The sequence below is a fragment of the Capsicum annuum genome, chromosome 7 (assembly GCF_002878395.1).
Source record: "Capsicum annuum cultivar UCD-10X-F1 chromosome 7, UCD10Xv1.1, whole genome shotgun sequence".
Taxonomy (NCBI): Eukaryota; Viridiplantae; Streptophyta; class Magnoliopsida; order Solanales; family Solanaceae; genus Capsicum; species Capsicum annuum.
The window spans coordinates 14,320,168-14,343,146 of record NC_061117.1 but is presented as its reverse complement, the minus strand read 5'-3'; the positions used below and the strand labels follow the sequence as shown (position 1 = coordinate 14,343,146).

The following is a 22,979-nucleotide window of genomic DNA, read 5'->3' as shown; positions in this document are numbered from 1 at the left end:
CCACTCTTTGCATTTAGGTTTCAGAGATTGATAAACTGGAGACTGTTAATTTAGTTCAATATAGCTGGTTAGTTTCAATATTTTTAACAATTTTCTATTCCCAATATATGCAATAGTATTTTTTTCTAGTCTGTTCCAAAATGAAATTAAATGATATCGAATCTTCAAACTTCATGTATATGTTTGACATTATAGAGTTTAGAAAAAAAGAAAGGTTTCTTAAATTTATAATTTAAAACAAGTCATATAATTAACTCTCTTCATCTCAATTTATGTAGTGAAGTCTGATCATGCACGAAGTTTAAAAAAGAGGAAAAGACTTTTGAAATAGTCTACAACAACTCTAACAAATTTAGGTGGCTAATCATTTCATTAAGGATAGAATGAAAAGTTAAAGGTAAATTATTTTTAAACATGTTATTTTTTGTGGACAAAGTAAAATTGAAAAAGTGTCATATAAATTAAGATTCAAAGAGTAATATTTATTGGGAAATATTAATAGTTCGTTTGATTGGTTACTTGAACTTCAATCTTGTTAGTGGAAATTCAATTCTCCCTACTGTAATTTCCTCTCCATTTTTCCTTCCCCCACCCAAAGAATCATTTATATCACAAATAAGAGTAAGACTAATAAAATGTTTGTTTTAGGCCCCGAAAATTTTGAGGCCTCAAAAAAATTAATAGTAAATTTTATAATTTTAACTTCACTTGAAGAAATAATGAAGATTATGAAATACATTTAAAAAAAATTATCTTAAAAAAATACAGAATGAAAGAGGTATCTAAATTTTACTAGAAATATTTTAGAACTTTGAATTAAACAACTCAAACTTCATATTAATTATTGATATTTTAACAACAACATCCAAGGTAATATATTGCAAACAAATGGCTAACATCTAATTAATTAGAATGAATCTTTTTATTATTATTATTATTATTAATTTTATTATATGTGAAGTTAAAGATTACGGGTCTTTTAAAAATATTACACCAAAAATAATTAATATACAACAACAAAAAATAAATCTAAATTATAATAGTATTATTTCGAATGCATATTTGTACATTTAAGGCCTTTTCATGGGCGAAGCTACGTTGCTACAAGTGTGTTCAGATGAATAACCTTCGTCAAAAATTTTTCTTGTATATAGAGGTTAAATATAGTTTTTTTTTCTAATATGTATTAAAAGTTGAACAACCTTGATACGGAAAAATTAACGGAAATACGAAACAACTCCAAAACAGTCCACTAATCTTAAGGATTTGAAGACTAAGATGGAGACCACTCTCGGATTCACTACTACAACAACAATACGAGATAACAACGGTGCATTTAACACTAAAAACAGCAGCAACACAATGATAACAAGATGAACACTGAGAACAAATTTCAGATTCAAGGACACAAAATAGTCCACTATGAATCTACAAAGTGCAATAAGATAAAAGATAGATAGATAAACCAAATGAAGGAATAATATTAACAACTCAAAAATTGTTACACCCTACACACAACACTAACCTATCTCCTACGTAGGCACAAGAGGGAACTCGATAACCCAAGGACCAATGTTTCCAAGCTTGAATCCAACACGAGTGATTCCACACTCAAGTTGATTTCCATAGTTACAATTTCAGATTTGTGCCTCAAGGAGAGAGGACTTGTCTTTCAATGTTATACAACATTCATCATCATCAAAATCTAATGAATGAATCCCTAGAAGGTTGTATTTATATTGTATTACAAGAATAGTGTGAAAAGTTCAAAATGACCCCTTAGTCAAAGTCTTCAAGTGGGCTCCCTTGGAGTGCATTGTATGGACTGATTTTGGAGCCTAGCTAGGCCTTCCTTTGCACTTCACGTGTACACTCCATGTCTTGGGTTCATTCACTCTCGCACTCACCCACCTCCGTGGTCGTACCCGTATCAAACCTTGTCATAGAAAGTAGCAATAGACTTGGTTTCGCTTACTAGAACTAAATTACAATAGAAACTTGATGTCTTTGAAATGTATCTATACGTGAAACATTAAGGCTCATGTCCAACATTGTTAATGCACGTGTTTAAGAAGCTGCTGCATTTTTTTATTGTTTTGAATGTTTCAAAGTAGTTTCCTAGTCTTTAGGAATTAGTTACTCTATGATTCGGCATGTTAATGTTTGTTGCTTGATTTTAGGATCTTAGTTGGAGTTTAATTTTTTTTTTTAAGTCTTTAAATGTAATTCTAGAAAAAAGAATGACAAGGTCCTTAAGCATAAGTTGTGTGTGTCATCTTTTCTCTCTTTTCTTCTCAAACCATCTTAGTTTTATGCAGAAACATCAATAAATTGGTATCAGAGCACCATTCTTGAGGGATCTGTGAGGCTAGTTGAGTGCATCAATGAAAGGAGAGTTCAATTTTTCAGCAATGGCACCACCAGTCTTCGATGGAGACAACTATCAAACGTGGGCTGTGAAAATGGAAAACTACCTGAAAGCATTGGATCTGTGGAAAGTAATGGAAGAAGACTATGAAGTTCAGCTACTTCCAAAAAATCCTACCGTAGCACAAATAAAATCACAGAAGGAGAAGAAGACAAAGAAATCAAAGGCAAAAGCATGTTTATTTGCAGCAATATCTCCTATGATTTTCACACGAATAATATCCTTGAAGTTAGCAAAAGCAATCTGGGATTATCTCAAGACAAAGTATGTATGCGATGAAAGAATTCGTGGAATGCAAGTGCCGAATCTCATCAGGAATTTTGAATTATAGAGAAAGAAGGAGTCAGAACCAATAAAAGAGTACCGAGACAGACTTTTAAGCATTGCCAACAAGGTAAGGTTGCTTGGATCCGAGTTAACAGATTCAAGAATTGTGGAGAAACTACTTGTACTAGTGTCAGAGAGGTTTGAAGCCACTATAAAAACTCTGGAGAACACAAAGTATTTGCCAAAAATTTCCTTTAAAGAGCTCTTAAATGCCTTGCAAGCACAAGAGCAAAGGAGAGCCTTGAGACAGAATGAAGCAGGAGAAAGAGCCTTACCAGCCAAACATCAAGACAACAAGTATAAAAGAAAGAAGAACTTCAAGAATTAGTTAGAAAATGGAGAAAGTTCATTCAATAATAATCAAAAAGGCAAAGGAGGAGGTTCGAAGAAGACATATCCACCCTGCCAACACTGTGAGAAGAAAGGTCATCCACCTTTAAAATATGTATATGTATGTTTATACATGATGATGCTTGACATTATAGAGTTGAGAAAGAAAAAAAAATTCTTAAATTTGTAGTTTAAAACAAGTCACATAATTAACTCTTTTTTTCACAATTTATGTAATGAAGTCTGATTATGCATGAAGCTTAAAAAAAAAAAGGAAAAAACTTTTGAAATAGTCTACAACAACTCTAAAAAATTTAGGTGGCTGATCATTTCATTAAAGATAGAATGAAAATTTAAAGGTAAATTATTTTCAAATATATTATTTTTTATGGACAAATTAAAATTGAAAGAGTGTCATATAAATTGAGATTGAGAGAGTAATATTTATTGAAAAATATTAGTAGCTCAGTTGGTTGGTTACTTGAACTTCAATCTTATTAGTGAAAATGCGATTTCCCACATTGTAATTCGCTCTCCATTTCTTCGTCTCCTACCCAAAGAATCATCTATACCACAAATAAGGACAAGACTAGTAAAACGTTTGTTTTAGACCCCCAAAATTTTGAAAACTAAAAAAAGTAAGGGTGCGTTTGGTATGATGAAAAATATTTTCCTAAAAAATAAGTTGATTTTCTACTTATTTTCTCATGTTTGGTTGGCGAGTAAAAAATATTTTTCGAAAAATATTTTATGGTGTTTGGTTGATGACTAGAAAATATTTTTTTAGAAAAATATTTTCTAGTGTTTGGTTGGTGAGTGAAAAAATATTTTTTAGAAAATACTACTAACTGTTAACTAGTATATCATTGCCTCTAGCAACTCAACACTAGTATATCATTGCCTCTAGCAACTCAACAATTTGTAAGAACTAATTTAAGCATAGCAAATAATATCAATATCGAGTACTAAAATATTACAAGTCACTAAATTTTAAGCAACTACTAATTAGCAAGTATAGGAGACACTTTTCAATATTTTGGCAAGACAATCTCAAGATACTACAATCAACAAAAATACAACGAAACGACAAGTTTATTCAACCTTGTGAAACAAGCTACAACGATGATAAAATGGAATATGCAATTAGATAAAGTAACATAGGTAAGTCTTCCTCTATGCACATGGAAATAACATTACATTTAACGAACATAGGAAATAGAAAAAAATTAGGCTTCACTATTTTTTTATTTCAAACGATAAAAAATTGGAGCAAAGTACAGTGAAAAATATTTCTGAGTAATATAAATTTTTTGAGTAATGTGAATTGAGTGTTGTTGGGGTGAGGAAGAGGGGTGGGGCTGGGGTCATAAGTCACATTTGTTATTTTGTCATTTTCTGGAAAATGACTTCTCTTGGCCCATGAGGTAAGTCATTTTCCCTCAAAATGAGAAAAATGAGTTGTTGTGGAAAATATTTTCCCAACATTTTATTACAACCAAACAAAGGAAAATAGGAAAACATTTTCTAGAAAATATTTCCATCATACCAAACACACCCTAATAGTAAACTTTATGATTTCAACTTCATTTGAAATAGTAATGAAAATTGTGAAATACATTTTTTTTAAAAAATTATCTTAAAAAATACAAAAAGAAAGATCTATCTAATTTTTACTAGAAATATTTTGAAACTTTGAATTAAATAACTGAAACTTCATATTAATAATTAATATTTTAACATCAACATCCAAGTTAATATATTGCAAACAAACGATTAACATCTTATTAATTAAAATGAATCTTTCTTTAATTAATAATTTTATTGTATGTGAAGTTAAAGGTTATGTGCCTTTTAAATATATTACACCAAAACTGGTTAATATACTGTAATAAAAAATAACTCTAAATTATTATAATATTATTTTTAAATGTATATTATATATATTTAAGGTCTCTTGTTTAAACTTAGCTTTAGACCATTAATTTTATTGAAACGATTTTAATCACAAAGAATTATCAAAAATTAATTCAAGCAATCTACTGTAAACTTTTTTTATAATGCAGATAACTTAAATTCAATTTGAGTTATTTTGATTACACATCTCATCTCATTTATGTGTTTTTTTCCTTTTAGTGATCTAATTTGTTGGTCTAAATCTAAAGAAAAAGTTAACTTGGAGAGGAAAAGCACGGGAGGAAAAAAAAAATTATAATTTCCAAAAAAAAACTAAATATTATCCTCCATAGTGCAATAAGGTGTATAAGTATTTTGTATTGACATTTTAATATATGTAATGTAGTATTCTACGTACGTAATATAAGTACTAATAATTATTTTCACAGTTTAAACTTTTATCTATAAATTACACGAAAATAACTTTATCCCGAAAAAAAAAAGTTTACTATACTCCGCAAAAAAAAAGGTTACTTGAAGTTTACTCAATATACTAATACAGTATGAAATAATACAGTATGAAATAAGGATATGAAAGCAAATTTAATATATTTTTCCTAAAGTGCATTGTTATTTAATTCTTCTATTCCTTTTCTTTTTTGCAAACCCTATAACAAACACTATCTTTATTCATAAGTAGTAAAAAAAAAATAGTAATTGAATATCCTACCAAAAACACCAACTCCATTGTACTTTACTCCTTGAGTACCTCGATTAACCTTTATTAGGTCAATTAAATATTCTTGAAAATTGTCTGTGTTTTGACCAATTTCACATGTTTGATTAAATTTTTTCTTCTTATCTTTTGATTAATATTCTTTCACCAAAAAAATACCACCAATAATGATGTAGGTAACCAAGTTCTTTTGCCTGTATTGTTTTATTGGAAGGATTAAAAATTATTTCCTTCGTTTTAATTTATTTAGTTTATTTCTTTAATCTATTTTAAAAAGAATAATTTTTTTTTTTTAGTAATTTTTTAATTTTAATTTTTACACGATATATTTTATATCATAAAATTAAAAGACTTTTTGATAACTAGTACTCCCTCCGTCCCATTTTATATGTGGCCATTTGACCGGGCACGAAGTTTAAAAAATAAGTAAAGACTTGATATTTTTTACCAAATTATCCTTCATTAAAATAATGTATTATTATTATTTTTAATTAAGTGGGCGCTTATAAGTGGACCAATAAGAGTAAAAATGCAATTATGTTTTTAAATAGTTATCAAATAAGAAAATGTGATTTTTTTTTGAAACGAATAAAAAAGAAAATAATGACACATAAAATACGATGAAGGGAGTAGTTGATGGAGTGACAATCCAAGAAATTAATTCTAATGGATGAGAGGGAAGTATTAAGGGGATGTCATGACTTCATCATTTTGGTCGAAATTGGACTTATTTTACTAGAAAATTATATTATATATACAAAATTATTATATGACCATTTATATATATGTACAGTAGATATTGAAGGGACATTTTTGTAGTTCAGGTGAATTTGGTGAGTATCAAAAAGGTCACTTCAAGACAGGTATAACGAACTACCTATGTTGAAGCTGATGTGATTTATGATTAGTACTATTATCATATTATATGGACTGTTTATGGAGGTCGTATAATGCATTAATTGAGTATGTTATAGTTAAAAAAAAATGAAAATTTAATTTTTGTTCATTATTTTGATTAAGTTCGTATTTTAACATGTCATTTAGGTTTCGTGCTCACCTCCATATTTATTTTTTAGTTAATAACAAACCATAAATTTGCTGGTATTCTTTCTACTGTATAATATTATCATTATTGTTTGACGTATAAATATATAAATATTTGTTTGTTTCTAATTAAAAAGATTATGACCTCAAGTTAAACACTTTCTACACTTAAGGTGTCTTGGTATTACAAATGATTTCTAATTTTTAATATTTAATTGGTCAAAATATTTTCTTTTGAAAAATAATACTAATTTTCATCATTTTTTTTAAATATTTGATTGGTCCAAATATATATTTTTTTTTAAAAGTAAAGGGCATTATTATCCAATTGTATCCGAAAATTTTCTTTTTAATTAACTCCATGAATTTATGACACATTGACCTAACAAGATTATTTTAAAACCATAGTAGCTCGGAATTGGACCTAATATTTTCTTGCAATTGTATGAACTTATGGTCCACACTGATTCCTGGTGATTGGTGATTTGTGTTTGATTTGAAATCGAGAAGGCATTATGCGGAAGCTTATAGTTTTTCAAATATAGAGATGATAATTCAGACGGTAAAGAAAAACATACTAAAGAACATATTATTTATATAATTTGGTCAATTGGCTGTATATTAAAAACTAATTCAAAAAGCATAAAAATTTATTAAACAAGACTATTTGAACGAGTATATTGTGGATGTCATTGTATTATATACAAGAAGAGGGTCTTCCTATTTATAGAGGTCTGAAATCATTCATCCAATGTTAGCTAAATATAAAAAAAAAAAATTATATTTTTATTTTAAAAAAATAAAAGTAATTATGATATTTCTTTTATTTTCCTTCAATAGAAAATTAATATTCAAATTTGATAAAAAAATAAGAGCAAAAACCTAAAAATTTGAACTCGTAAATTGTGCTGTAGATCCGCTATTGCTTATCTAACGTGAATCTAAATTATGATGAATAATGCAAATGTCAAATAATTAAAGAACAATATAAATATCACCTAAACAAACTTCTTTAATTGAAATATTGTATATACAAGATTATTAGTGTTGCCATGATTCAAATTCTACCAGGGAAGAAGGTTAGTGGTGGAGGGGTTTGGTGATTTGGTGAACATTTGATTTTGAACTAAATAAAGCCTGGTTAAACCAAAGAGAAAAAAATCTTAGACTATAAAAAACTCTTTTTTTATTTTTTTATTTTTTTCCTTTGTTTCTCATCCGTGTTTGGTATTTATATGGAATCTGAAAATTTAAATTTGTGTATTATTAATATTTTATTTGGTACGTTTTGTTATCTTATGTATTACTAATGATTGCATTAGTTATACATTATATTTGGTATTAAGGAGTGTATTACTAAATACTAATACATGTAAATTCATGGTATACAATGAACAAAACCCTGAAAAATACTCTAGTTTCTGACTAAAAGACAGATTCTTCAAATCCTGATAGATATCAACTAGATCTTGATAGACATTCACTATAATGTAAATACATTCATAACACTCCTCTTGAATGTCTAATTGATAGATAATGTGCATTGTTAAAACCTTACTAGAAAAATCCAGTGGGAAAAAAATATAGAAAAGGGAAAAAAGTACACATCTCTAATGATACACATTTCGGCTGCCTCATTAAAAACCTTACAAGGAAACCCAATAGGACAAAACCTTGAAAGGAAAAAAGAGTACAACGCGTATTGGCTCCCTCTAATGAGAACATCAATGAATCTTTGCATCCCGATCTTGTGCATTATCTTCTTGAAAGTTGTACTTGAAGGAGACTTGATGAATAATTAGTCATATTGTCACTCGAACGAATCTGTTGCATGTTAATATCACCATTCTTTTGTTGCTCATGTGTATAGAAAAACTCTGATGAAGTATGCTTCATTTTATCTCCTTTTATGAATCCTCCATTAAAATGTGCTATGCATGTCGCATTATTGTTTTGCAAAAATTTTGACTTTTAGAGAGTCGCCACTTAATTTATTTGAAAAGGAATTAAGAAAACCTTCGTAAAGTACTTAGATGATTCAAAATAGGAAAATCGTTTAAGTTTGAAGATTCTGAGTAAGCGGTTCCAATTGATACACTTGGAAGGTTGTTAAGGCACCAAGAGTATCCACTAACTTGCGGTTATTCGGACTATTTGAAAATATCTTTTGACTAACTTCAAAAAGATTGATTGTTGAAAGGTGATTGTTTTTAGGAAAAAGACTCATATAAGATAGTTTTGGATGACTTTGTAGGAATTTTAACTAAGTCTAAAAAAACTAATACAAAGCATGTAAAAGGGGAAGGAGAGAAAATAAAAGACTTAAGCCATTGGGCCCAAATCAATAGACCCTATCCTAATCTAATTGGGCTTTTAGCCCACTTGCACCTGTCCTAATCTAAATATTAGGTTTTGACCCGTAACCTGTCCTAAACTAAATTTTTAGGCCCGTTGGCCCAAAATCTGCTCCACCTATATTAAATTTACAACTTTGGCTTCAAGGCCCAAATGAATAAATAATAAAATAAAGAAATAGACAACAAATAAATACATGAAACAACAATAAATAAATAAATAAATAAATAAATAACAAATAAATGAGACTTTCAAGTCTCTTAGTCGCTTCAAATTTGGGCTTTAACCCCCTCTTCTTCTTTCATCTCCTCGCATCCGTACGACATGTTACCGACTTTAGATTTTCCTTCGGGCTTGACTCAATGAGATGGGCCTCAATGGCCCATTATAAAATGCGAAGAGAAAGAGTCCATTTGGACTCCCAAGCCGGTTCATGCGAAGAAAACAATGAAGCATAAAGAATTAATACTATGTTGAAACAAGCAACTAAGATAACAAAGAAAACATGTATCAAATGCATATAAAGGAACAATAATGAAAAATTCAAGTAAATTTTAAGTTTTTGATTAGAATATTTCTCATGCCACCAATTTAGAAGAAAGGCCAAGAAGAGCCGTGACAATTAACTTCAATCAACCAAGACAAACATTTGTTCCCCCATGAACATTATCAAAATATAACCATCCCTTAGCACCAAAGTTGGAAACTATAACGACAAAATGCATCACAACTTTCGCATATTAGATCGAGAGAGGTATAGTTCTAGCCCCACAAATTAAACAGAAGACTCATTGCATAGACTGAATTATCATAAATTTAATAAATTTAAAATTCACAACAGATAGAACAAACAATCTATTCCTACAAACTCCTAAATAAAAACTGAACCTTGACTCAAAAGAATCACTTATAGAAAAAACCATTTCTAAATGACGAGATTCAAATTTTTAGCACATTTGCATAAAATTCGGACGATGTGACGAATCAAATAACGACCAAACATGAGCATTATTTTCTATAGCTAAAGAGATTTGCACAACATTTATGAACAAATGATGTTATCTGCAGGTGGAACTGTCTAAAAAATTCAAACTTTACTCGTAAGTAGATACTCTTAGGGTCATGAAGGCTCAAAAATAGGAAATAACACAAACACCACTTGCTCCTTTCATAACTAATATTGCTAATACATTAGTTGAAACCCAGATGAAACTTAGAACAATAATCAAAATACTATTTTGTTACAGAATAAAAAAATGGCTCGGGCAAGAACAACCACAAAATCACTTCAAAGCATATAGCTTAAGAATTTTTATATGGCACTGTAAATCAGAGAGATTCTAGAACAATAATAAAAAAAGTGCAATTTTTGCGAGCCAAGGGTCTGTATTAATCACATTTTTAGTCATATCTGAAAGGGTGTAAACAAACAGTAAGAATCTGCTAACACTATAATGTATGTATGATCATATTCAAACAACCAACAGAGAGATTCAATGATTTTTTGCACCAAGAAGGTATTTTGAATTACGACCTCCAAAACTTAGGAGGAAATAAAACAACATGGGAAGAATCAATTCATAACAATTATATAAAAGAGCTTAACAGAGGTTGCTCATGTACTTCTTCCTATCAAATAAATACCGTAAACAGGACTAAACCAAATACAAGATTATATTCAAATAATTCATACAGAACTTGAGCAGAAAACTGAACACAACAATAGAACGACTGGAACGGGAAGAGGGATATCACAAAATACAATTATTTTCACTTTATCGTATCAAAATTCTACGGCCTTCATAGCCATCTACAGCTACTCCCAGCAAACAATGTCATCGAAACATAACTACAGAATAGCGAGACAAAGCAAAACTAATTAGAACTAAATGAAATAGAATGTTACCTATTTCGTAGCAGCAAAATAGGATTCAAGTTATTGTGAGAATCTTCTCACCACCACTGGAAGACTTCTACGACCCAAGAACACGTCGAATTTCGATAAAAAAATTTTACTAAAAAATATATTGTTTTGCTTGGAAGTTTTTCACCTCCTCCCCTTTGGACCCTCTTTTAGCTCAACCAAGACCCTTTTTATAACAAGACCACAGAATAGAATTTTTGAGGCTTAATCAATGTGGGAAAAAAGTAAAATAGGGGAAATTTTGGGATTTTCTAGACCAGAACTTTTCAAAATTGGGATAAGGATCGAAATTTCTCTCTATTCCATCCTGATTTTGGATTTTCAAAGAAATTTGAACTTTTTGGAAATATTGGGGAAAACGGCTCTTTTCCACAACCAATTGAAATTGGACGAATACCTAATGTGATAGTGCAAAACCAATAACGATTTTCTCAGAAATTCGTACCTCAACTTGATGAGGTGTTGATTGGATGAGCTGGACATAGAAATGGGTTTGAGTTTCACAAGGAGATTGTTACTGTTGTCGCGATTGATATGGTTGTTGTCGTTAGGCGTCAAAATTATGCGTGTTGTTACTGGTTTTCACGCGGGTCGGGTCGAGTTTGGATCGATTGGAGTGGCTGGTTGTGTATTGTTGTCATTGTTCAGTGATATTGAGTATTGTTGTTTGCTATGTTGAATCGGGTCAAGGGTGAAAGGGGTTTAAAGAAATTGTGTCGGGTCACTTTTATTGGTGGGCTGAATTTGTTGTATTGGGCTGTTGGCTTGCGCTAATTGGGGTTAAGATTGGGGTTATTTAATAATCCCAATTAGATTTAATTGGGGTTAAAATAACCCTAATTAATTTAAGGATTTGGTAATTTTGACTTGAGCTATTTATCAAATTGCCATTAAACGAAAATTTGGACAATTCAAGTTAAATTTTGGCATAATCAACTATCAATTGGCCAATTGTATTACAATTGTGACCAATTTTATCAATTGTGATCAAATTTAACGTATTGGCTAAATTGGACGGCAATTTGAGATGAATTAAAACTCATTTTAACCCCAAGTTCTTGATTTAATGAAAATCAAACAAATATTTTTTTCAAATAAATTATTTTTCTGAACAAATTATATTTAAATCAAGATTTTAACCATTTGAATTTATTTTCAAAATAATGCTTGATTAAAATCCAATATTTCATAGAATAAGTAATCAAATTATATAATCTCGTATAATTGAACATGATAATATACAATCGCTACTTAAAATGATAAAATTACGTACAAAAATATATTTTGAAAACTTTTTATTCGAAATAAATAAATATTTAGATTTCATTAAAAATCGAAGAAACTCATAATTAAATTTAGCCGTGGAGGGCAAAAATTAGGTGTCAAAAACTGTCCCCTCCCTTTGGGTAGGGTGAATGAAATTAACCCTGGGCAAAGGGATGCTGACGTTCCTAATTTTTGTCTGACCATAAATTCAAATTTGCAAGAGGTTGGTTTTCACACGAGTTTTGGAATTATGGCCAGACCATGATATCAGGTTTCCTACATATCTCAGGTTTCATGAGAATTTTGGCCACTTGTAGTTCATAAAGCTTGATTTAAAACACGATTTTCAAAAAATTCACAAGCTATCTCGGTTTTAAAGTTTTTGATGATACCGAAAAGCTAGGACATAGAGGGGTTTGGGGAGATGTTGGAATGTAGTCGAGTTTTCAACAAAGAGGCTATCCTACATATCCCTGAGACTCAGGGAATCAGACTGCTTGTAGTTCAACTCAATCAGTAGAAAAGATAGTTTTTATTTCAAACGATCTTGGCTCAGGATGAGTGACAAGTTGATCGAGTTGTGGAAAAGAGTTTTATAACCTCTTAACCATTAATATGGGATCCTTCACATCCTTAGGCAAGAACTCACCTGGACATAATTTCCAAAAACTCTAGGTGTCCTATCACTCGAATTTGAAAGAAAGAGAAGGTTACCCTCGACATGAGTTTAGAAATATCCCAAGGGTGAAGCTGAAACCAAAATATCTTAAAGTACCCACACGCTTTCTAACAAGGATGTAGTTTGATGGTGGTGGCGATCATCCTTTAGCTTGCATCCAAAGAGTTTGACTTCCATCTCTAGACTGTCCCATTTTTCTGCTAAGAAAGATTTCCACGTTATGCTGCATCCTATCTGGAGTCGTCCGCATCTATGATTTTGATTTGAGATTTTCATCCTTTTGGATACTCTCGACAATGTTTCAAACAAATAATGTTAGTTCTAAACATAATCCACGAAAGAGGTATATAGTCTTTACCATATTTCTACGTGAGTTGTTGTCTGAAAAAATAAAGTCATCCTTTCACGTACCTATTTGGAAAGAAATAACTTGCAACAACAGACATAACAACCCTCTTGGTCGTTGCCTAATTATCTCATTCGTTGATTGAATATGTCTTCAAAGTGGGGTGGTCCGTTTGGATAGCGACGACACTTTATGCAAAATGGTCCCTAAAACTGTATAGTCTTATGCTGATGTGGCAACCCTTTGGCCACCTCTAATGATGGTTGTATGATAACCTCTTTGGTTATTGCTAAAAATTCTTTGCATATGATCTCGGGTAAATCTTGTGCATCTTTTGTATCAATACGACTTAAAGATTTCCCTTGAATTGTTAATCTTTGGATAATTTTGCATATTATTTGATGTTGGATATGAGGTGACTTACAGATATCCTTTGAATTGCTAGCTTTTAGGTGATCCTACACATTATCCGACCTTGTATAAGATGGCTTACAGATATCCCTCCAATTGCTAGCTCTTAGGTATTCCTGCACATCATCCGACCTTGAATACAATATGACTTATAGATATCTCTCAAATTACTAGTTCTTAGGTAATCCTGCACATAATCGATCTTGGACATGACACGACTTATAGATAATCCTTGGACGTATCAATTTGATAATCTCGTATATTCTCCGGTAAGGATTTAGTTATGACTTATGGATAATTTTTAAGCTATCGATTTTTGGGTAACCTTGCACACTATCCAGTTAGGATGTTGTTGCGGCTTACGAATGGTCTATGGACTATAAACTCATAGTTATCTTGCACATTATCCTATTTTAAATAATATGACTTATGGATGACCCTAGGATTATCAATTGCTAGGAAGTCTCAAATATCGTTCGCTTTCAGATAACGATTTAAAGAGTCTCTTTGAATCACGTGGTTTTGATACATTCTGATAATGATTCATAAAATGATGAGATATTCTTAATGTCAGCGTATGCTATCTCGCATGTTAATAGATATTATATGTTGATGCTATCCTCGACGCCAGCATATGCTATCTTGCGTGTCACCAGATATTAGCTGCTGATGATATCCTCGATTCCAGTGTATGCCATCTCGCGTGTCAACACATATTAAATGCTGATTATAACCTCGACTTCAATGTATGCTATCTTGCGTGTCATCAGATATTTAGATGCTGATGATATCCTTGATGCCAACATATGCTATCTCGCGTGTCATCAGATATTTAATGTAGATGATATCCTCGAGCCAGCGTACGCTATATCTCATGTCATCAGATATTTAATGTAGATGATATCCTTTATGCCAGCGTATATTATCTCGCATGTCATCAGCTATTTAATGCTAATGATATCCTCGATGCCAGCTTATATTAGCTTGGGTGTCAACAAATATTAAATATTAATGAAATCCTCGACGTCAGGATATGCTATCTCATATGTCAACAGATATTAAATGCTGATGATATCCTCGACGCCAGCGTATGCTATCTTACGTGTCAACAGATATTAGATGCTCTTGATATCCTTGAAGCCAGTGTATGCTATCTCGCGTGTCAACAGAGATTAGATGCTGATGATATCCTCGATGCCAACATATGCTATCTCGGTGTCATCAGATATTTAGATGTTGATGATATCCTCGATGCCAGCGTATGCAATCTCACATCTCATTAGATATTTAATATGGATGATACCCTCGATGCCAGTGTGTGCTATCTCCTATGTCATTAGATATTTAATGCGGATAATATCCTCGATGCTAGTGTGTGCTATCTCGCATGTCATCAGATATTTAATGCTAATGATATCCTCGATGCCAGCATATGCTATCTTACATGTCAACAGATATTAAATATTGATAATATCTTCGACGCCAACGTATTCTATCTTGCGTGTCATCAAATATTTAATGCGAATGATATCCTCGACACCAGCGTATGCTATATCGTGTGTCATCAGATATTTAATTCTAATGATATCCTCGACACAAGCGTATGCTATCTTGCGTGTCAACAGATATTAAATATTGATGATATCCTCGACGCCAACGTATGGTATCTTGCATGTCAATCAATATTAAATATTGATGATATCCTCGACGTTAGCGTATGCTATCTCACGTGTTAATAGATATTAAATACAATGGCCCTATCGGTAATGATATGAGATACAATGGCCCTCTTGACAATGGAATACGATGAAATGGCCCTCTTGGCAATGAGATGATATGAAATGACGCTCTTGGCAATGGTATAAAATGGCCCTCTCGGCGATGATATGAAATAACCCTCTTGGCAATGACATGAAATGACCTTCTTGGCAAAGAGATAATATGAAATAGCCCTCTTGGCAATGGCATGAAATGGCCCTCTCAGCAATGAGATGATATGAAATGGCCCTCTCGACAGTGGTATGAAATGGACCTCTTGACAATGATATGATATGAAATAGACCTCTTGGCAATGATATGAAATAACCCTTTTGGTAATGACGTGAAATGGACCTCTTGGCAATGATATGAAATGGCCCTCTCGGCAATGGCATGAAAATGGTCCTCTCGGCAATGAGATGATATGAAATGGTTCTTCTGGTGATTTGAAAATAGTTTCACCTGAGTTCGTTTGTCTGCATTTTGCTTTCTACATGTACCTATACTCAAGGTAGACAATTAGTAGACACAATGTCGCTTTCACTAGCGACACAGTCAAACTTTATAACAGTTTAGTGATGAATACTGAGCAACATAATTTGAATGACTTATTCCGCTATTAATCTTTTCTTTTCGAAGAAATAATTAAATAGTAAATTCATCGGATGCAAGTATATGGGGCAAAGTCCTTGTTTGAGGATTACTCAAATATCATTTGCTTTGCTCCAAGGCGAATTTTAAGGATGACTTTCTGCTCTTCCTCATATTGAGTGGTCCTTTTGATTGTTGTATTTATTGTGCCGACACTCTTGAATGTACCTGCACTCAAGGTAAATAATTAGTTGACACAAAAAGTCTCTTTTGCTAGGGACTATTTCTTAGGAAAACTCTAAATATAATATTCATAAAGAAGGTAAGGCGCCTTTGTTTGTCCTTCTTGGTCTTAAGAAATAAGATAGACAATTCAAAAGGTCCTGGGTATTAAACCCGTTTCTGGGGCTATCCAAAAATACTGTTCTTGAGCATTATATGCTCTGGTGTGGCTCGCAACTTGCTTGGGGATATTTTGAAAATGATTTCCATCTTGTGTACTTATCCCTGCATCTACAGAAATGATTAGTTTTGAGTGAAACTACTCTATTTTGACCTCCTTCAATCCTTGATTTGCTCCTCATCATCTTTTGGGTACTCCATCATGTTTGGACTTCCACCCTGACTCCCTGTGCCAATAGATGCCTAGGAAATTACTAAGTAAAAAGATTTGTATAGATTTTTGAAAGTAGTCTTAATTTTAGAAAATAGTTTCAAAAGTTTCTGTAAAAGCTTTATAAAATCTCTGCCAGTCATGTCATGTACTAGTTCAACGAATGTCTTCCTTTTGGTTTTGAGTATATTTGATGGAGGATTTACAAAGCTCATCATCATTATTGGAGGGTTCTTCAAACAGTTTTGTCATAGCTGGAGATTGAGTCTACCTAGACTTTGTCGTAGCTGGTGACTTCAAAAGCTTGACTTTGACCTCTGGTGCAGGGGAATTTGAAATATATTCTAATGTTTAGTGGGAATTTTGAGGCCTACCTCAAAATCTCTGCCCCAATTTAATGTTGTTTGAGATGATCTCAGCTCAAAAGGATCCAAAGTCTTTGTTGATCTTCATTCTCTTTGTCGGATGATGATCTTTCTCCTGTGAATTTTTGAGATTCCTTCTCAAAAATTCTTCCCTAGTTTCCATTTCCTGAGGTTATATGACTGAGCCATTGGGGCTCCTACGTATCCCATTGAAGTAGGAATCAGGTCAAACGTAGTTCAGGACTACGCTAAGGATATACATGAAGTTTTAATGGGTTGACCGAAGCCGACATAGGCCATCTATGTATCCCTTTCTTGGAAATTCAAGTCAAACATAGTTTGTACATAAGAAGGAGGGTATTCTAGGCAATTACATATCATAAAACTACTATCATAAAGGCGATTACAAATAAACCAAGGAAACAAAACTAAAATATTCTTCTAACATAGTATCTCTTTACCACATCAGAATTGTGCGTGCTTCTGTTAAGTGAACACTAACAGTTGTCTCTTTGGTTTCATCATGATCGCCCAAGTTGACTACCTCAACTTTGTCCAAGTTGGGCTTCTCTCAGTTTTTCAAATTCCTCTATATCTTCCACTAACTGCTCTTCATCATTTTTTTTCTATTCATTATCATTCCCCTCACTGTCTTCGTCTAACCCTTTTCGTGACATGACATTAACATATTTTGTAAATTATTGCTACCAAAATAAACTATGTTAGATGATAACAAGATAAAAAAAGATAATAATATAATCATATTTCAAAATAACTTCTTAAATAAAGGGAGACCTTTTGGAAAATAAATAAAGACTATGGCTCATGACCCGCACAAATGCGGGCCCATGCCTTTTTGAAAGCCGTAAAATATGAAACAAAAATTTGAGACATAAAAGGTTGGATCACGGGGCCTCCTTCGGATCATCACCGATTTTTAAAACTGCTAGTAATTGCCCTTTCATCTACCCCGATGGGTAATGAATTATGAGCAGAGTGGAAGTCTAATTTTGTAAAGCCTCTCCAGGTGCAACCTTACTTACCCCGTTAGAATTTGGGAAATCCTCTAGTATATCATTTTATTCCTCGAATAGATTTCTTATCCCATCCCCAAGACCATCATCTTTTGACATCTCGCGCACAAGAAATGACTGGTATAGGAGTAGAGACGGTTTGGACAGACTCATCTTTGACTTATATTCAACCTCATCTTCCTTTCTTGGCTGGTACCCTATCCCATGCTTAAATGCTTTTCCTTGGACCATAATAGGCTCAATAATTTCTTCCAAATTCTTACTCAAGACACTCAAGGCATCCACGTCTTTCTTTATCTTTTCCAGTCCTTCTATCTTTTTGGTATTTTGTGAATCCACCTTAGTAATAGTCTTTATAGATACCCATTTGTTTGCTATTTTGATCATGCTAACCATGATATTTGGTGTCAGTGCCTGAAGAGTGATGATCTTCTGATCAATCAAGTCTTGGATCTTGTGTTTTAGATTGATGCAATCTTCAGTATTATGCCCGGGGGCTCCTGAATGGTAAGAATAAACTTGATCAGCCTAAAAAATCGGAAATTGAGATTGGTAGGCTTTGGTGGAATAGGCTACAAATAACCAGCTTTCATCAATCTTTCGAAGAGATGGGTATGACTTTCATCTAATAGAGTGAATTTTCTAGGAGGCTTCTTTTCGAGGTTTACACATAGGGGTTATACTAATTTTGATTAGCAGGAGGAGGTACTTGATGATAGTTTGGAGATGTTTGGATGTTTATTCAGTTGTTTGGAAGAGCAGCTTGAATATGAGACTGATAATTTGTCTGCTGAACTTGGTACTGGGGTAAAATATTTAAAAGTGGATCTTGATATTGGCGTTTGGCATAGAATACAAGATGAAAACTTGGTGAACGGTGGTGAGGAAAGAATATTCCTAGGCTTGAATTTCATTTTCAATTTATCAACAGAACTAGTAGATACCGCAGTCACATCTTCTCTTTTCTTCTTTGGAAACATAGAAGACCCAGATGATGTTGGGGTTTTGACAATCTTTCCTATTCGAATGCCTTCCTCTAACGATTCCTCAAATTTTATCAAATCTGTGAAAGTTGCCCTAACCGCGGATACCATCCTAGTGTAAAATTCTCCCTCCTGAGCATAAGAGAAAATCGATACCATTTCCTCCTCAGCCATGGGAGGTTGTACTTTTGCAGCTTCCTTCCTCCAACGGAAGGCATAGTCTCGAAAACACTCATCATTCTTCTGCTTGATCCGGTCTAGTGAGTATCGGTCAGGAACTATCTCAATGTTAAATGCAAATCTATCAAGAAAACTTTTAACCAACGCCCTCCAGCTAGACCATCTTTTTAGCTCTTGAGAATTGAACCAATCTAAGGCTTCGCTGCTTAAGCTTCGGCTGAATAAGCGCATCAATAATGTCTTATTTTTTCCTACCCCCACCATTTGATCAAAATACCTTCTCAGATGGGCCATTAGATTTTTAGTACCGTCGAACATTTCAAATTTAGGGACCTTGTATCCTTCTGGTAGATCTACTCCAGGGTGAACACATAGATCATCGTAACCCAGACCATCATTGTCCCCTACCCTATGAGATTCCTTGACCCTCATATTCTCTTCATTCATAGCCAGCAACTTTATTTCATGCTCGGTCCTTCACCCTTTTTTCTTCTCCTCGTAATGGTCTATCTCGGGATTAAGAAAAAAATTGTGGATGTCAAGGGATATGATGATATGAGAAGGATTTGGAAGGGTAGATTGATTTGAAGATAAGAGGAGGTTGGGTGGTAGGTAGGAAGGACATTTTGGAAATTGGTAAAGCTTTGTGGAATTTGAGAGTAGTTAGGTGGGATCTGAGAAGGATTTTGTGGAGTTGAAAATGAATTTTATGGATTCAGTGATGGATTTTGTAGATTTGGAAGCGAATTTTGTGGATTTGGAAGTGAGTTTTGTGTGTTTGAAAATGGGTTATGGGGATTTGGAGACGGATTTTGTGGGGTTAGGGATGGATTTTATGGATGCTACGCATCTGGGTTATTTTCTCGATTGGTGTTTTGGGTAAGTTGAGGAGCGGAGATGGATGATATATTATTTAGATTGTCCCCGAGAATAGGCGTACTGAGGGGAGAGATCTAGAGTGGAGTCTGTTCCCTTCTAGGGCAGGAGCATTGACAGTGATGGCCAGGTTAGCCAAATCTCGAGTACGATTCATCTCCTCCTGAAGCATTTTCAATTTTCTCGTGAGTTCAGCAATCATCTCGCTTTGCTCCGCTATTACATTGTCCCTGATGGTCAATGCATTATCTTCATCACTTCCTATCATGTTTGAATGATGATTAGGGGATAGGATCTTATACGCTTTTGATCGGATGAAGTAAGGATGTTCTGCCAGCTTATTTCAACACAGAGTAGTTTTCTATTATCTGTAAAATAAAATAACTCAAAGGCAGATATGTTAGTTTCCATATGTGATAAGTAATGTAAGATACTTGACAAGAAGTAACCACATAGAGTTGTGGGTGTCATAGACAGACTGATCCACGGGAGCATAGTGGATAAACTTGTCTTTGACTCAAACAAACACACATAAACACATAAGACAGTTATATCGCATAAAAACATTATAATATCGCATATCCTAACTGGAGTGACCCTTTTGAGCCAAGGGTTTAGGCCTAACGAATTTTGAAGAAAATATACGCCTTTTTAAAGCCAATCCATTATCCCCCAAATTTCATAAATATGTAAAGGACAGTAAATTCCTACAACAATAGCATAAGAGGGATACAATCTTTAGGAGAAAAGAGAATAACATGAGAAAAAGAACAATGTTCCCACGTAGGGGGTAGAAAATGATAGTTCCTGAACGTTCTTCTATCGGCCTTCGCCCTCTTAGCTTTGTCAACTTATTGTCATTGGCGACATCCGTTGATGATCAAGCAATTTCCGTATAGCTGTTCCCTAGATGCAACCGTCTAAATCGATCAATTTCTTGCTTGGCCTGCTTCAGTTCTTCTCTCAATTGGTGTATGATTGAGGTATTCTTACACGAACGTATGCAAAGCAAGATTTCTCCCGACCCTCAAAGGATAATGAATTAGATTAAACAAACATATATTTCTTCAACACATAAATATGATTCATCTATAATTGACTCGGGTTCAATAGACACAAGGCAAGTTTTCTAATGGGCACAATACCCTCTCGGGTAATGGGTCATCCTAGGCTTATGCCTAAAAGAGGATTTTGGTTTAGCTCTATCCTAGGTGTCTAGAGTGGGTTTGGACACAAGTTCCCAAGCGGATAATTTGAGTTTGGAAACACAAATAGCCTTCGACCGCCTAATATGTTGATAAACTGTTATATTTCCAAGATTTGATTTGGAGTTGAACAATAGGGGTCGGAACATCTACGAAACCTCAAAATAATTTAATAATAAATGCAGGACCATGCCATGAAATGCAGTAATTAAATTTTGCAAAATCAAAACACATAAATACGTAAGCAATTTAAACAGTGAGTCAAAAGATGAAATCAAACATTTGGTTAGAACCTAGTTAGAATCCCTAACAGAGTCATCATTTCTTTTTTGTGGAAATTTTGACTTTTAGAGAGTCACCACTTAATTTATTTGAAAAGGAATTAAGAAAACCTTTGTAAAGTACTTAGATGATTCAAAACAGGAAAACCATTTAAGTATGAAGATTCTGAGTAAGCGGTTCCTATTAATACTCTTGGAAGGTTGTTAAGGCACTAAGAGTATCCACTAACTTGCGGTTATCCGGACTCTTTGAAAATATCTTTTGACTAACTTCAAAAATATTGATTGTTGAAAAGTGATTGTTTTTAGGAAAAAGACTCATGTAAGATAGTTTTGGACGACTTAGTAAGGATTTCAATTAAGTCTAAACAAACTAATAACAAAGCATGTAAAAGGAGAAGGGGAGAAAATAAAAGATTTAGGCCATTGGACCCAAATCAATAGACCCTATCAATTTTGGCCCACTTGCACCTGTCCTAATCTAAATGTTGGGATTTGGCCCGTAACCTGTCCTAAACTAAATTTTCAGGTCCGTTGGCCCCAAATCTGCTCCACATGTATTAAATTTACAACTTTGACTTCAAGGACCAAATGAATAAATAATGAAATAAAGAAACAGGACAACAAATAAATAAATACATGAGACAACAATAAATAAATAAACAAATAAGTGAGACTTTCAAGTCTCTTCGTCGCTTCAAATATGGGCTTTAACCCCTTCTTCTTCTTTCATCTCCTCGCATCCATACGCCATGTTACCGAATTTAGATTTTACTTCGGGCTTGACTCAATTAGATATGCCTCAATGTCCCATTATGAAATGCAAAGGGAAAGAGCGTTTGGACTTCCAAGCAGGTTCATGCAAAGAAAATGATGTAGGTTAAGGAATTAATACTAAGTTGAAACAAGCAACTAAGATAACAAAGAAAACATGTATCAAATGCATATAAAGGAACGATAATGGAAAATTCAAGTAAACTTTAAGTTTTTGATTAGAATACTTCTCATGCCACCAATTTAGAAGAAAGGCCAAGAAGAGCCGCGACAAAGAACTTCATTCAACCAAGACAAACATTTGTCCCCCCCATGAACATTATCAAAAGATAACCATCCCTTAGCACCAAAGTTGGAAACTATAACGACAAAATGCATCACAACTTTAGCATATTAGATCGAGAGGCGTAGTTCTAGCCCCACAAATTAAACAGAAGATTCATTGCATAGCCCGAATTACCATAAATTTTTTAAAAATAAAATTCACAATAGATGGAACAAACAATCTATATCTACAAACTCCTAAATAAAATCTGAACCTTGATTCAAAAGAACCACTTACAGAATAAACCATTTCTAA

The 22,979-nt window shown here is 33.1% G+C and overlaps 1 protein-coding gene across 1 annotated transcript; it reads left to right on the top strand.

The window, feature by feature from the left end:
- The first annotated feature begins 2,411 nt into the window (after positions 1–2,411).
- LOC107852401 lies at positions 2,412–3,083 on the top strand. The gene is made up of 2 exons (XM_016697442.2): positions 2,412–2,696; positions 2,760–3,083. The coding sequence occupies exons 1-2, from the start codon at positions 2,412–2,414 to the stop codon at positions 3,081–3,083; spliced, it is 609 nt and encodes a 202-aa protein (XP_016552928.2).
- The last annotated feature ends 19,896 nt before the right edge of the window (positions 3,084–22,979 follow it).